Genomic DNA, 14838 nt, shown 5'->3' on the forward strand with positions numbered 1-14838 from the left:
TACAATCACATTGATGGAATAGAGAATCAGAGTATATATAACAGCTAAGGTGCATAGGGATATTATGGCAATCATATTAACGGAGAAGAATTTCAGAATTATTGCTATTAAGGTTCATTCAAAAATTATGTTAAGAAATGGGTAAGTGGATAACAACATAACATAATGATATTTATTTATTGCATTTGTATCCCACATTTTCCCACCTCTTTGCAGGCTCAATGTTCAGTTGCTGACCGCCTATGTTCACAAACAAATTAAACTAAAACATAAAGACGTCAAAGAACTGCTTGGGAAAAAACTTGCTGATGGAAACCCTTAAGAGCATTCATCTTAATATTGTAAAGTATAAAAATAAAACCCCCACAGAAACCATTCTTCTGTCTTAATACTCTTAAAGCTTTCATCTAGGCATTAAGAAAAACCTGCATAAACAAATTTAGTTTTAAAAACAGAAATCCTAGTCGGCCTCTTTCATCAGACAGCCTCTAGATCTAGAACCTTATTTCTCATATTATGGGCTGTTTTCCCAGATATTGCCCTTTTTCCCATTTCTGTTTAATTTTCACTTACCTGAGGGCTCGTACTTGTTTGGGGGCTTTGATCGCTTTGCCCCAGTGATTTTAGTTTAAAGCCCTCTTCAGTAGGTTAGCCAGTCTGCTGCTGAAGATACTTTTTTCCATTTTTTTGATGGATGGACAGCATCTGTGCTGAGCAGCCCTTGGAAAATAACCCATGATCCAAGAAGCTGAAAAGCTCTCGATGACCCCGGCCTAATCATTCCTGCTGTCTGCATAAAACATAAGATGTTACTTGTAAGAAGTGAACTCCAGAAGGAATCTCTCTCTCGTTGTACATAAGTATTGCCATACTGGGAAAGACCAAAGGTCCATCGAGCCCAGCATCCTGTTTCCAACAGTGGCCAATCCAGGTCACAGATACCCGGCAACATCCCAAAATTGTACAAAACATTTTATACTATTTATCCCAGAAATAGTGAATTTTCTCCAAGTCCATTTAATAACGGTCTATGGACTTTTCCTTTAGGAAGCCGTCCAAACCTTTTTTATCCGCTAAGCTAACCGCCTTTACCACATTCTTGGCAACAAATTCCAGAGTTTAATTACACGTTGAGTGAAGAAACATTTTCTCCGATTCGTTTTACATTTACTACATTGTAGCTTCATCGCATGCCCCCTAGTCCTAGTATTTTTGGAAAGCATAAACAGACACTTCACATCTACCCGTTCAACCCCATTGAAGTTTTATGGAAAGCCTTAGCAGGACATTTGAGAGACTGAGATCATGTTGCACATACCCGAGCTTAGGAGTGGGTACAATTAACCTATTTGCCCCCAAAGAAACTGTGTGTTCGGTTTCACTTAAAATGTAGATCACTTTGGAGAGGAAGTTGGTACCTAGGCCCAAATGAAAAAAACAGAAATAGAGAATCTGTACATTCCTCTGTTAGTGTTTCCCACCCTTTCGTACCCTGGCTCCAGAATTATTGCAGACTCTGCTGGGTTCTGTTTATTTTTATTCATAGCACAAAGATTCAAATAGTTACCACTAACACTACTTCAGCAGCAGAGCACCCAGGGATCTGGACAGGAGAGAGATTCCAACAGTGAAAAATAGGAAAATTGCATTGATGATGGTGGAATTTGGCAGAAAGATGAGTCATGAGGGCTTGGGAAGAAGACAGTGGCTCCTCAGGAAAAGCAAGGATTATCAGAGGCTGGAAGTACCTGGCTGTGACCAGCATCGCTGACACTGGAAGGAGTCGGCTGCAGGGCAACAGGTTTTCTTGTAAGTGTTGGATTCTGTGGTGGAAGACGTGCAGGAAGCCAGTCATGACTTTCACCTTTTGTGTTTCTTATTGAAATTATAGATAGATATTCATGTCGTTAAAGCTGTTTACTGAATTAACAGATTATTTCTATTGAGAAGCTTTTTTCTAACTCTGCTTTCTCCTCTGTGTGTTGTGTTCATATCCTGATAATGGTAAGAATGTAGACTGTACGTTTAGTTCCTTTGTCATAATTTCTAGGTGGAGTGAAAGTGGCTTCTTTTATTGTTACGAGGTCACTTCTTGTCAGAGAGTTGTTAGTATCGTGAAGCTGCTTGGTGCATTTAGTTAGAGGTTGCTGGTAGTGGCTTACATCTTGTGTTTTTTGCTAGGTTCTATTAACCTGCTGAGTACTAAGTTTGGGATCAGTCTTTTACTGTCTACCATGGTGACACGGGCCGTCCTTAGGCTGTGTAGGGAGCCTTTTCATCAAGCCTGCTCTGCACTGTGGGCTCAGAAGACTGATGCATTACACTGCCAGTATACCTCTTTCACTCCTGTCGGCAAGGACAAGGGACATGGTGGTGAGAAGAGGTTTGTGCTTATTGATCTTTGTTGCACAATTGTGAATTTCACCATCCTTTTTGTCTCATTTATGTAAAATTATTTATTACCTATTAGCCTGACTAGATTGCTCCGTTGGTTAACAGTGGAGCAAATGGTGATGATCTGGCCTTTTAATTCAGCTTGGCTTCTGGTCAAAAGTGCTAAAAAGTTATTGTTCTGGGGAGAATTTCTAGTAGCTCTATAGAAATGATAAGTACTAGTAGTAGGATCAGTATTTGCATAACTCTTCCTTTGCTTAGCTCTATGTTCTACCAGTTTACAAAACTTTATCACAATCGCATACAGCGTGATAGAAAGTGAATCTGCTTTGTACGTTCAAATGAGTGAAAGGGTGGGATATAAATAATTTTTTTAATTAAATCAGATAAAATCTATTCCTTCAGTGGATCACTATGTAAATCACCTTGGGTCCCAACAAGAGAGGGGTGATTCATAACTTTTAATGATAATTCAAGCTGTGTACAAATGTTAACGAGAGCCTGGTTAGTCTGCAGTGTCCCGAGATAATGGCAGAAATGTATTGGAAGAGACATTAGACAACATTTTCATGCCTGCTCTGTTATGAGGAATGAGGTAGGTGTTGACCACATTCACTACGCAAAACACATCTCAAGGTAGAGACAGTTGGTTTGACTATAATTGTGTCTCGAGCACATCAGTGTTAACTTCTCAGTGAAACATTACGTTTGCAGTGACTGAGTTAGTGAGAGGCATGCCCTGTAAATCATTTTTTGATACTGAGTAAACACTGGCTCAGTTTGAAGGGTATTTACTGGAATAATACAGATACCACTATTTCTGTTGTACAAATGCCAATATAAACAGTGACACATGGTGCCCATACAGAAACCGTGAAACTGGATAGCTGGTTCACTCTTCTCCAGGACCATTTAAACACATATGCCCAATTGAAAATTTAGAAACAAAATTCTTTCATTAACATTTCTTGGTTCTCTTTCGAAGTATGTACTTTTAGGAACACACTGCATCAGGCAGAGAGCGAATCATGACACTGTAAGCAACTACAGGCTGTGTACAAAGTAATAAGGACTACTGGTTCACTCGCAGGAGAAGTACCCCAAACAACTCTTTCTTGTTGTTGGGACACTCTTTTTCCTGATGATTGGTCCTCAATGTGTATTTTAGAGAGATACCCTAGTCAATGTGCCAAATTTCTAATATAGTAAAGTGTTCTTATTTCAAGACTAGTAAATCAGGCCCGTTTCTGACACAAATGAAATGGGCGCTAGCAAGGTTTTTGTCGGAGTGTGTGTTTGAGAGAGTGTGTGTGAGAGTGACTGTGTGTGAGAGAGAGAGTGAATGTGCGAGTGTGTGTCTGTGACAGAGGGAGTTTATCGTCAAGATCATACTTAAACCTACATTACCCTAATTGCAAAGGACTGAAATACAAAACAACTTACGCAGCCGGCTTCTCCTACATAAGCGCACAACTATGGAATGGGCTCCCAAAAGCTGTGAAAACAATCCATGACCACTTGAACTTCAGGAAATCACTAAAAACCAACCTCTTCAAAAAGGCCTACCCCAACGACCCTACGTAAACCTCTTCACCTAGAAACACAGCATGACTAATGATCGTAACTGGACAACACACAATCTTCACCCCTTCTGACCCTCCTTATATACCTCATTCGATTACTTTACAACCTTGTATTTATCAACCGACTGGGCAAACGCCATTGATGGTACTATGTAAGCCACATTGAGCCTGCAAATAGGTGGGAAAATGTGGGGTACAAATGCAACAAATAAATAAAATAAGATGCCAGTGGAGGAGTGGCCTAGTGGTTAGGGTGGTGGACATTGGTCCTGGGGAACTGAGGAACTGAGTTTAATTCCCGGCACAGGCAACTCCTTGTGACTCTGGGCGGCCTTTGGGTGGGAGCAGCGGGAGCGGAGCATCCCCCCACACCTGCTGACACCCAGGGCGGACCGCCCCCCACCGCCCCACACTTGGACGCCACTGCCTTTCCTTCAGCATCGCTTCCATTACTTTTCCAATAATCAAAGTGAGGCTTACCGGCCTGCAGTTTCCAGCTTCTTCCCTATCACCACTTTTGTGAAGAGGGACCACATCCGCTGTTCTCCAATCCCACGGAACCTCTCCCGTCTCCAAGGATTTATTAAACAAATCTTTAAGAGGACCCGCCAGAACCTCTCTGAGCTCCCTCAATATCCTGGGGTGGATCCCGTCCGGTCCCATGGCTTTGCCCACCTTTAGATTTTCAAGTTGTTCATAAACACTCTCTTCCGTGAACAGTGCTATATCCGCTCCGTTCTCATATGTACTTTTGCCAGTCAATCGTGGTCCTTCTCCAGGATTTTCTTCAGTGGAAACAGAACAGAAGTATTTGTTTAGCACATTAGCTTTTTCTTCATCATTATCCACAAAGCTCTTTGCATCATCTTTCAGTCGTCTCACCCTCATAGACATTTGGTCCGACACAGTATAGCATTGTTTTATTAGTTAAATGTAAACATGCTTCATCCACAAAACCCCTATTTCATGTTATCTGATTCATTATTTTATTGGTTCTTATATCTGACCTTATCCAGAAACAATTTCAGTTCAATGTGGCTTACATACATTATAAAAGTTGAATTACAATGAATGAGATTTGAAGGTTACAAAGTGAGAGAACAATTTTACAGCTAGTGCAGTGTTGTTATGGTCAGTGGAAATGTTGAAAGTAATTAGTATCTTGAGATAAAAACTTTATGAATGGGAAAGATTTTAGGGATTTACAGGACAAGTAGTTATTATGTCTTTTTGTGCCTAAATATAAAAAGCCACAGGTAAATGTAGATTTCTATCTATTATCCTTCCAGTTAGGGTGGCCGGGGAAGGAAGTGAAGAGAGAACCTTGGGTGGCCGGGGGAAGGGAGAGAGAACCTCAGGTGGCTGGGGGAGGGAGAGAAGCCCGGGTGACCAGGGGGGAAGGAGAGAGAACCCCAGGTGGTCAGAGGGGGAGGGAGAGAGAATCTCAGGTGACGAGAGGGAGAGAACCTTGGGTGACCCGGGTGGGAGAGAAGAAGAGAGAACCCGGGGGGGGGGGGGGGAGAGAGAGGAATGGAACCCTGGGTGGCCGGGGTTGGGAGGGAGAAGGAACCCCAGGTGGCTGGGGGGGGGGGGGGGGAATAGGGAACCCCAGGTGGCTTGGGGGGCAGGGAGAGACAGTGGGAGAGAGAAACTTAGGTGGCGGAGGAGGGAGAGAGGTGGCTGGGGAAGGGAGAAAGAGAGAGAACCCGAGATGGCCAGGGAGGAAGAGACAGAGAACCTCAAGTGGCCAGGGTGAGGAGAGGGAACTCAAGTGGCCGGGGTAAGGTGGGGGGAAGGAGAACCCCGGGTGGCTGGGGTGCAGAAAGGGAAAGGGTGGAGAAGAGAAGAAAGAGAATCTCCACTTTTAATTGCATGATTAATCACCATTAATTGGCGTGCAGCCTTACTTTTATTTTTATTTCAGATTATTTTTTGATACTCTGCTACTGTTCATACATATATATATACTGTACATACTAGTAAAAAAGGCCCGTTTCAGACAAAATGAAACGGGCGCTAGCAAGGTTTTCCTCAGAGGGTGTGTGTGATAGTCACTGTGTGAGGGAGAGTGAATGTGCGAATGTGTGTGTGAGAATGAGAGTGTGTCCCAGGGCCCCCCTCTCCCTCCCTCCCTCCCAGTTCCAGGGTCGTCATCCCCCCCTCTGTTTGAGTGCCATGGTCATCCCCTCCCTCCCTCTGACTTTCAGGGTCTCTGAGTTTCAGGGTCTCCCCCTCTGTCCAAGTTTCAGGGTCCCCCCCCTCCCGGCCATTGGCGCGTGAAGGGCTTGAGGCAGCACAGGAGAGAGCGGCTCGTGAGCCAGGGAGTCTTCCTGTGCTCCCTCCTGCTCAGTGTTTGCTGCACCGCCGGCATCCTGCAGCAGCCCGGTGAGTTCCACGCACACTGGAACCTGCTTATTGTGCATGTGCGCATGAGGGTTTGGAGGCAGTGCTGCTGTTCAGGTGGCCAGCGGGAGGTCAAGCAAGCAAAGCTGTTTTAATCTGCTTTACTGGGGGGGGGGGGGGGGTTGGTTTTTGTCCTTTCTTTTTCTTAGCTTTTATTTTCCATGAATGTTCCATGAAGCTGCCTGGGCCCGCACTGCTGTTGCTTGGGCTCTCTGGATGATGTCATCCAAGGCTTCAGTCCCAGGCACAGCCAATCAGAATGGAGGCACGGGCCCAGGCAGCTTCATGGAACGTTCATGGTGCAAATTATTATATAGGATATATATATATATATATATAATGTGTTAAGATGCAGTTTGTTCTTGTACCTTCCTATTATTATTACTAGCTGTTAAGCCCGTTAAAACGGGCGAGATTTCCAGCTACTCTCCTCGCCGCCGCTCCCTCCCCCCTCCGTGCCAGGCCCCCTGCAGTGACCTGACAGCGCCTCTCACCTCCGTGTGAAAACGCTGCAGGCAGCAGCTGCTGCTTCCTGCAGCGCTTCCACACAGAGGTGAGAGGCGCTGTCAGGTCACTGCAGGGGGGCGGGGGTGGGGGGGGTGGAGGTTGGTGCACGCGATGTTCGTTTCCAGGCTGCAGCGGCAGGGGCAGCGTCCGACAGTCCGACTAAGTTTCCCTCTCTGTTCCGCCCTCTGACGTCATCACGTCTTGACGCGAGGGCGGGACAGAGAGGGAAGTCTCTACTGTGCATTTGCAGGTGAGTCGGTCACTTGCCATTTATATGTTTGATTATTATTATTAACATTTGTATAGCGCTACCAGACGCACGCAGCGCTGAACACAGTCCTTGCTCAATAGAGCTTTCCTAGAGTTTGTTCTAGTGTTTTTGCTTTTTATCCGCATTGAACCAGTTTTATTGGGGAATCATGGAATTCAAGAAGTCGTGTTATGTAGGATCAAGTAAAGAACGTAATCGTTCTAACAACAAAACCTTAATAAAGGAGGTTGTTTTTTTTTGCATCCAATGAGATATATCATTGAATGCAAAGTATTGTCCATCAGAACTCCCAAGAAATACCTGTTGTACCTGAATACTGCTGAACAAGTGTGAGCAAAATCTAAATCTATATATAAATGGAAATGGGACTTGATATACTGCCTTTCTGAGGTTTTTGCAACTACATTTAAAGCGGTTTACATATATTCAGGTACTTATTTTGTACCAGGGGCAATGGAGGGTTAAGTGACTTGCCCAGAGTCACAAGGAGCTGCAGTGGGAATTGAACCCAGTTCCCCAGGATCAAAGTCCACTGCACTAACCACTAGGCTACTCCTCCACTCCACTTCAGCAGGACTGCTTTGTCTTCTAAAGCATTAACTATCCATGTAGGTAGGGGAGGGATAGTTCATCAGGTTGAGAAACCAGTATTCTAAAATGAGCCATAAGTTCTGTGAAAGAGTTGCCTCTCTTTTATCTCTAGATGGATCCTTTGAAAGGGCTTCGGTGTTTTTGGTTCAGTTGTGAAAATGTTGCTTGATTTGAGTTTTAGTAACTGCTCTGTTACAATTATAGTTTGATTTTCTTTGGTTTGTGTGGTAATAGCCCTGTGTCTTTAACAAACGTGGCTGTCACCTGCGTTTCTCAGATTCAGGAAACTTTATTGACCTGTTATATTATACAATGTATTGCCAACATAATAACTAAAAGGGGAAAAAAGTACACGATAGGGATAATAGTAAAATTATAGGATTCGGATTGTATAAAGATGATTCCCGAGTTCTGATGTTGGTCCATTTTGTCCTATTCTGGTCACATGTCTGTCTACAAAGAGGAAGCCTGAATTATGTTAAATAAGTACAGGAGCACAGAATTTTATTTTAGCTGACCAAAAATATTCTCTCTTGTCCCACAGGGTCTAAAGACTGGTGGGGTAATTTAACCTTCTATTTTCTGTTTCAGTGAGTTGAAGAGACGCATGAAAGCTGAGAAAAAAGCAGCTGAAAAGGACTTAAAACTGAAGGAGGAAAGCGAAAAGTCACAGCTGTTATCGGAGACATCAGAGGATGCTCCAAACACCGATGAGGAAAGTCTGGACCCTAAGGTAAGCTGCTGTTATGTCCACTTATACATTTCCATTTCCTTTCAGGCTGTGCTTTGCCACCTATTAGTGGTTTCTCCTAATCAGTTTATACTAAAAGTGTAGATATTGCTTAACTAGTTTTAATATTTAAACTCTGATTGTTTTTAAAACAGTACGAACCTTTGGGATCCTCCGTGCAGATGCAGGAAACTCATGTCTACTACTACTAGACATATGCAACGCTGTACACTTGAACATGAAGAGACAGTCGCTGCTCAAAAATGTTTACAATCTAATCAGGACAAAAAAGGGTTAAGAGAATTAATAAGCTGGGAAAGATAAAACATACAAGGGTACTATACAAGTGAATAAGGGGTTAGGAGTTAAAAGCAGCCTCAAAAAGGCTTTTAGCCTAGATTTGAAGATGACCAGAGATGGAGCTTGACGTACTGGCTCAGGAAGTCTATTCCAGGCATATGGTGCAGTAAGATAAAAGGAACGGAGTCTGGAGTTAGCAGTGGAAGAGAAGGGTACAGATAAGAGAGGTCTACCCAATGAATGGAATTCCTGGGAATGAGTGTAGTGAGAGATAAGAGTGGAGAAGTACTGAGGAGCTGCAGAGTGAAAGCACTTATAAGTCAGTAAGAGGAGTTTGAAATGTATGCAGAAACGGATAGGGAGCCAATGAAGTGACTTGAGAGGGCTAATATGAGCATAACAACACTGGTGGAATATAAGTCGTGCAGCACAGTTTTGAAGAGATTGAAGGGGGGAGAGATGGCATAGTGGGGGACCTGTGAGAAACAAGTTGATAAGGGTTTCGGTCAGTGCTTTTTTTGTGCCGGTACGGTGTACCGGCGCCTTCCCCCCTCCCCCTCCCCCCCGGTGAGTCCAGTACCCTTCCTCTCACTCCCCTACTTACTACTGCCCATCCTTGCCCCATCCTTGGCCACCTTTAAATCTAGACTGAAAGCCCACCTCTTTAACATTGCTTTTGACTCGTAACCACTTGTAACCACTCGCCTCCACCTACCCTCCTTTCCTCCTTCCTGTACACATTAATTGGATTTGCTTACTTTATTTTTTGTCTATTAGATTGTAAGCTCTTTGAGCAGGGACTGTCTTTCTTCTATGTTTGTGCAGCGCTGCGTACGTCTTGTAGCGCTATAGAAATGCTAAATAGTAATAGACAGCTCTATACAATACGCAAGAGTTGTATAGTCCAAAATAAATTAAAGCACCATTAGTAAAATATTTTCTTGAGCTATTTTATGTCTTTGTTTTGAAATGTGTGTAGTTAAAGATCTTCTGAGCGAGGAGTATCCCCTTGGTGGATCTTTTTGCCACTCAGATCAACCACAATGTCCCTCAGTTTTGTTCTAGGCTTCAGGCCTATGACAGACTAGAGTCAGATTCCTTCCTTCTCAGTTGGGGGACAGGTCTTCTGTATGCGTATCTTCCCATACCTCTAGTGGGAAAAACTTTGTTGAAACTCAAGCAAGACCGCAAAACTATGATACTGATCGTGCCATACTGGCCACATCAGATATGGTTCCCTCTACTTCTGGAGTTATCCTCCAAAGAACCGTGGAGATTTGAGTGTTTTCCGATACTCATCACGCAGAATGAGGGTTCTGTTCTACATCCCAACCTTCAGTCTCTGGCTCTCACAGCTTGGATGTTGAGAGCCTAGAATTCGCTTCTTGGGTCTTTCGGAGGGTGTCTCCCAGGTCTTGCTTTCTTCCAGGAAAGACTCCACTAAGAGGTGCTATTCTTTAAAATGGAGGAGGTTTGCCATCTGGTGTGAGAGCAAGGCCCTAGATCCCCTTGCTTGCCCTACACAGACCCTGCTTGAATATCTTCTACACATATTGGAGTCTGGTCTCAAGACCAGCTCCTTAAGGGTTCACCTTAGTGCAATTAGTGCTTATCATCATTCACAGAGCATGAATTTTAAAAATCATTGTAGGGGCGTTTTATAACTAACTAGTAAAAAAGGCCCGTTTCTGACACAAATGAAACGGGCGCTAGCAAGATTTTCCTCGGAGTGTGTATGTTTGAGAGAGAGAGAGAGAGAGAGAGAGAGAGAGTGTGTGTGTGAGAGATGGAGTGTGTGTGTCAGAGAGAGAATGAGACAGAGACAGTGTGTGTGTGTTTATATGAGAGACAGAGTGTCTGTGTGTATGAGACTGTGTGTGTGTGACAGAGAGATAGAGTGTGATAGACAGGGAGTGTGTCAGAGAGAGAGTTTGCGAATGATTTGGGCTGGGTTTAAAAACATTTATGTTTTGTTATTTTTGTAGCGTCTGCTGCTTCTCAACAGGAGAAGCAGCAGCGGCCAGACAGCGTTACCAGTGGCAGCTGTGGGTGGCGAGGGGGTTGATGTGCCCGGGTGGGGGGAGGGGGGTGTTTGATGTGCTTCTTGGGTGGGGGGGCTTGGGTGATGTGTCGAGGGGGGGGGGTTCTGTGGTGCCGCGCTTGTAGTTTTTTGATGCACCGATCTCTGCCACTTGCTCCGAAGTGGCAGGGAGCGGCGCACTGACAGCAGATTCCCAGGCAGGGGGAGGAGTAGGGAAACACGTGGAGTGTGTTTCCCTACTCCTCCCCCTGCCTGGGAATCAGCTGTGAGTGACGTCATCCTGGCTACGGAGCCTAGCTCAGCAACTCCAGGAGCCACGGACACAGGCAGTCCCACATTAGAACGTTGGTGGTGAGAATTATTATATAGAATGACTGAAATATTAGATGGGTATGTATTCTCATAATGCTTCATTTCTAAAGGTCAGTTGAACTGATGAGAAACAGCCTTTTAGAGTGTCTTTGAATCTTTCCATGCTCTGAAAATAAGATAACTTTTTGTTTTCAACAGCAATACTATGAGATACGAAAGCAAGCAATCCAGCGGCTGAAAGGCACCAGTGAGGATCCTTACCCTCACAAATTCCATGTGGATATGTCACTCACTGAGTTTATTGAGAAATACAGCCACCTGCAGACCGGACAGCACTTAACAGATGTTACTGTCACTGTAGCAGGTAAGACTGCCACGTCAGTCTGCTTTAAAACTGTTAAAAATGAGTTTGCCAAGAGAAGAAAGTGCAGATTTAGGTGAACTGATGCTTACCTTTATGAGTAGGTCAAGGATGGAAATGAAACTAATGTGGATTACAAAACATTAATGTGAATTGTTTTCTTCTGTCTTTAGGTCGAATCCATGCTAAGAGGATTTCTGGTGTTAAACTGATCTTCTATGACCTCCGAGGAGAAGGAGTGAAGTTGCAAGTAATGGCCAACTCTAGGCAAGTCAGTCTTTGTGCTACAGTACATAAGAACTTAAGCGTTGCCATACTGGGACAGACCGAAGGTCCATCAAGTTCGGTATCCTGTTTCCAGCAGTGGTCAATCCAGGTCACAAGTACCTGGCAAGATCCCAAAAGAGTAAAACAGATTTTATGCTGCTTATCCTAGAAATAAGCAGTGGATTTTCCCAAGTACGTCTTAATAATGGCTTATAGACTTTTCTTTTAGGAAATTATCCAAACCTTTTTTTAAACCCTGGTAAGCTAACTGCTTTTACCACATTCCATGGCAACGAATTCCAGAGTTTAATTACATGTTAAGTGAAGAAATATTTTCTGCTGTTTGTTTTAAATTTTCTACTTAGTTTTAGCTTATTAAAACTTAATATACTGCCCAACGTAACTTGCAAATCTGGGCAAGCCCAAATTTATGACCATGCAGTTTTTAATTAAATCTAAGCTGCCAAATTCCAGACCATTTCTCTATCTTCACTAAGTTCTTCCTCATGTTATCTATACCATCAAGGTTGTCTACCGTATTGCAAATTTTGGTGGTATCTGCAAAGAGTCAACCTTAGCAGACAAGCCTTTCAGCAATATTGCTTACAAAAATGTTTTAAAAAAACAGCCTAAGAACCGAACCTTGTGACACACCACTGGTAACATCCTTTTCCTCAGTATAAGCTCCATTTACCACTAACCTCTGTCACCTTCCACTCAACCAGTTCTAACTCAGTCACTTGAGGGCCCATACCAATGTGGAGCTATGTTAAAGGCTTTGCTAAAATTTAAATGCAACACATCTAGCACTCTCCCTCAATCCAACTCTCTAGTCACCCAGTCAAAGAAATTAATCAGATTTGTCTGACAAGACCTGCCTGTAGAGAAACCATTGGATTCCAAAAACTTTACTATTGCCATTAATTTACTTACCAGCCTGTAGTTCCCAACTTCTTTCTTACTTCCGCTTTTATGGAAAGAGATCACATCTGTTCTTCTCCAGTCCTTTGAGTCCACTCTCGACTCTAGAGAACAATTGAAAGGGTCAACCAACGGAGCCACTAGAACTTCCCTAAGTTCCTTTAGTACCCTCAGATGTATGCCATCTGCACCATCGCTTTGTCCACCTTTAGTTTAGCCAGCTCGTCACGAACACAGTTCTCTGAAAATTGTTTGTGGACTACCAACGATCCGTTCCTATTTGTGTTGGTCTTTTGCAATCCTGCTTCTGGCCCTTTAGCTGTAAACACAGATTTGAAACATTTGTTAAGCCATTTCAACTTATGTTTATCAGCTTCTACATATTCCTCCCCTTCACCTTTGAGTCTCACAATGCCACTTTGTACTTTCTCCTATCACTAACATTAAAAAAAAAGTCTTGTCTCCTCCATTTTACCGTATTGCCTGTTTTTTCTTTCATTTGCACCTTCGCTTTCCTGACTACCAGCTTCTCTTAGCTTTTCCAAATATTGTCACTTGTCTTCCTCTTTTTGCGATCTGTTGTAGTTATAAAGGCTAACCACCCTTCTAACCAAATTTAAACAATTAATTGCAACTGGAAACAATGTGCTGCTCCTACAGTTTGATATGTCCAGCGCATTTAACATGGTTAGCCACCAAATACTCTCAAACATCCTAGACTACTTCGGGATTGGAGGAAACGTATTAAGATGGTTTAAAGGCTTCTTAACAGCAAGAACTTATCAAGTAACTTCAAACTCAAAAACATCAACACCTTGGAAACCTGTATGCGGAGTACCACAAGGATCACCGCTCTCACCAACCCTCTTTAACCTAATGATGACACCTTTAGCCAAATTGCTATCCAACCAAGGACTTAACCCGTACATCTGTGCAGACGATGTCATGATATACATCCGGTTCAAACAAGATGTAACCGAAATCACAAATGAAATCATACACAGCCTTCAAATAATGAACTCATGGGCGGACGCATTCCAGCTAAAGCTAAATGCAGAAAAAACACAATGTCTCATTCTGTCCTGACAATACAACACAAATAAACCCAACACCATAAACACCCCAGATTACACCCTTCCGGTCTCAGACACCCTGAAAATTCTGGGAGTAACAATTGACCGAAATCTCACACTCGAAGATCATGCGAAAATACAGCAAAGAAAATGTTCTACTCAATGTGGAAACTTAAAAGGATCAAACCTTTCTTCCCAAGGGAAGTATTCCGTAGCCTAGTACAATCAATGGTACTAAGCCATCTAGATTACTGCAATGCCATCTATGCTGGATGCAAAGAACAAATCATTAAAAAGCTTCAAACCGCTCAAAACATAGCAGCCAGACTCATATTTAGGAAAGCGAAATACGAAAGCGCCAAACCCCTAAGAGAAAAACTACACTGGCTCCCACTAAAAGAACGAATTGCGTTCAAAGTCTGCATCTTGGTCCACAAAATTATTCACGGAGAAGACCCGATCTATATGTCAGACCTTATAGACTTGCCTACTAGGAACGCAAAAAGATCAGCACGCACATTCCTCAATCTCCATTACCCTACTTGTAAAGGACTAAAATATAAATCCACATATGCGACCAGTTTCTCATACATTTGCACGCAATTATGGAATGTACTACCGAAGACCATAAAAACAACGCAAGACCTAACCATCTTCTGAAAACTACTGAAAACAGATCTGTTCAAGAAGGCATATCACAAACATCCATCTTAAACATTAAATAATAAGACCACACACGAACTAGACAAATTCGAAATCTTATCACTTGACTGATCAACCTCTTTGATACTTATGAACAAATAGCATCACTTCTATCCTTATGTCGAACATGGTCTCTCCTTAGTCGATGACCTAAAGTACGTTACAATCCAATGTATAAATCAGGAACTTTCATGCTATATCATAATGCATTCTTCTCTACCATATATGTATGCACATGGTATATATATATATATACCATGATCTGTACCACATATGCTATGATCCATGTATGTTACCATGTATGTATGCACATTAACGCTTTACCATTTGTAATTCTGTTACTTGGAAATGGCATCTGCCACTACGGCAAATGTAAGCCACA

The 14838-nt window shown here is 43.0% G+C and overlaps 1 protein-coding gene across 2 annotated transcripts in view; it reads left to right on the top strand.

Moving 5' to 3' along the window:
• The window catches only part of KARS1 (lysyl-tRNA synthetase 1), a 110895-nt gene that overhangs the window by 32328 nt on the left and 63729 nt on the right, over positions 1-14838 (top strand). Inside the window, exons 2-5 of one of the 2 annotated variants that reach the window (XM_030204683.1) lie at positions 2182-2383; positions 8341-8482; positions 11331-11496; positions 11667-11760. In XM_030204683.1, the coding sequence (XP_030060543.1) occupies positions 2235-2383; positions 8341-8482; positions 11331-11496; positions 11667-11760 (551 nt within the window). In that variant the 5' untranslated portion in view covers positions 2182-2234. The remainder of the gene's footprint in view (positions 1-2181; positions 2384-8340; positions 8483-11330; positions 11497-11666; positions 11761-14838) is intronic. The other variant, XM_030204684.1, reaches the window with a different exon arrangement.

Source organism: Microcaecilia unicolor, chromosome 5 (genome assembly GCF_901765095.1).
Source record: "Microcaecilia unicolor chromosome 5, aMicUni1.1, whole genome shotgun sequence".
Taxonomy (NCBI): domain Eukaryota; kingdom Metazoa; phylum Chordata; class Amphibia; order Gymnophiona; family Siphonopidae; genus Microcaecilia; species Microcaecilia unicolor.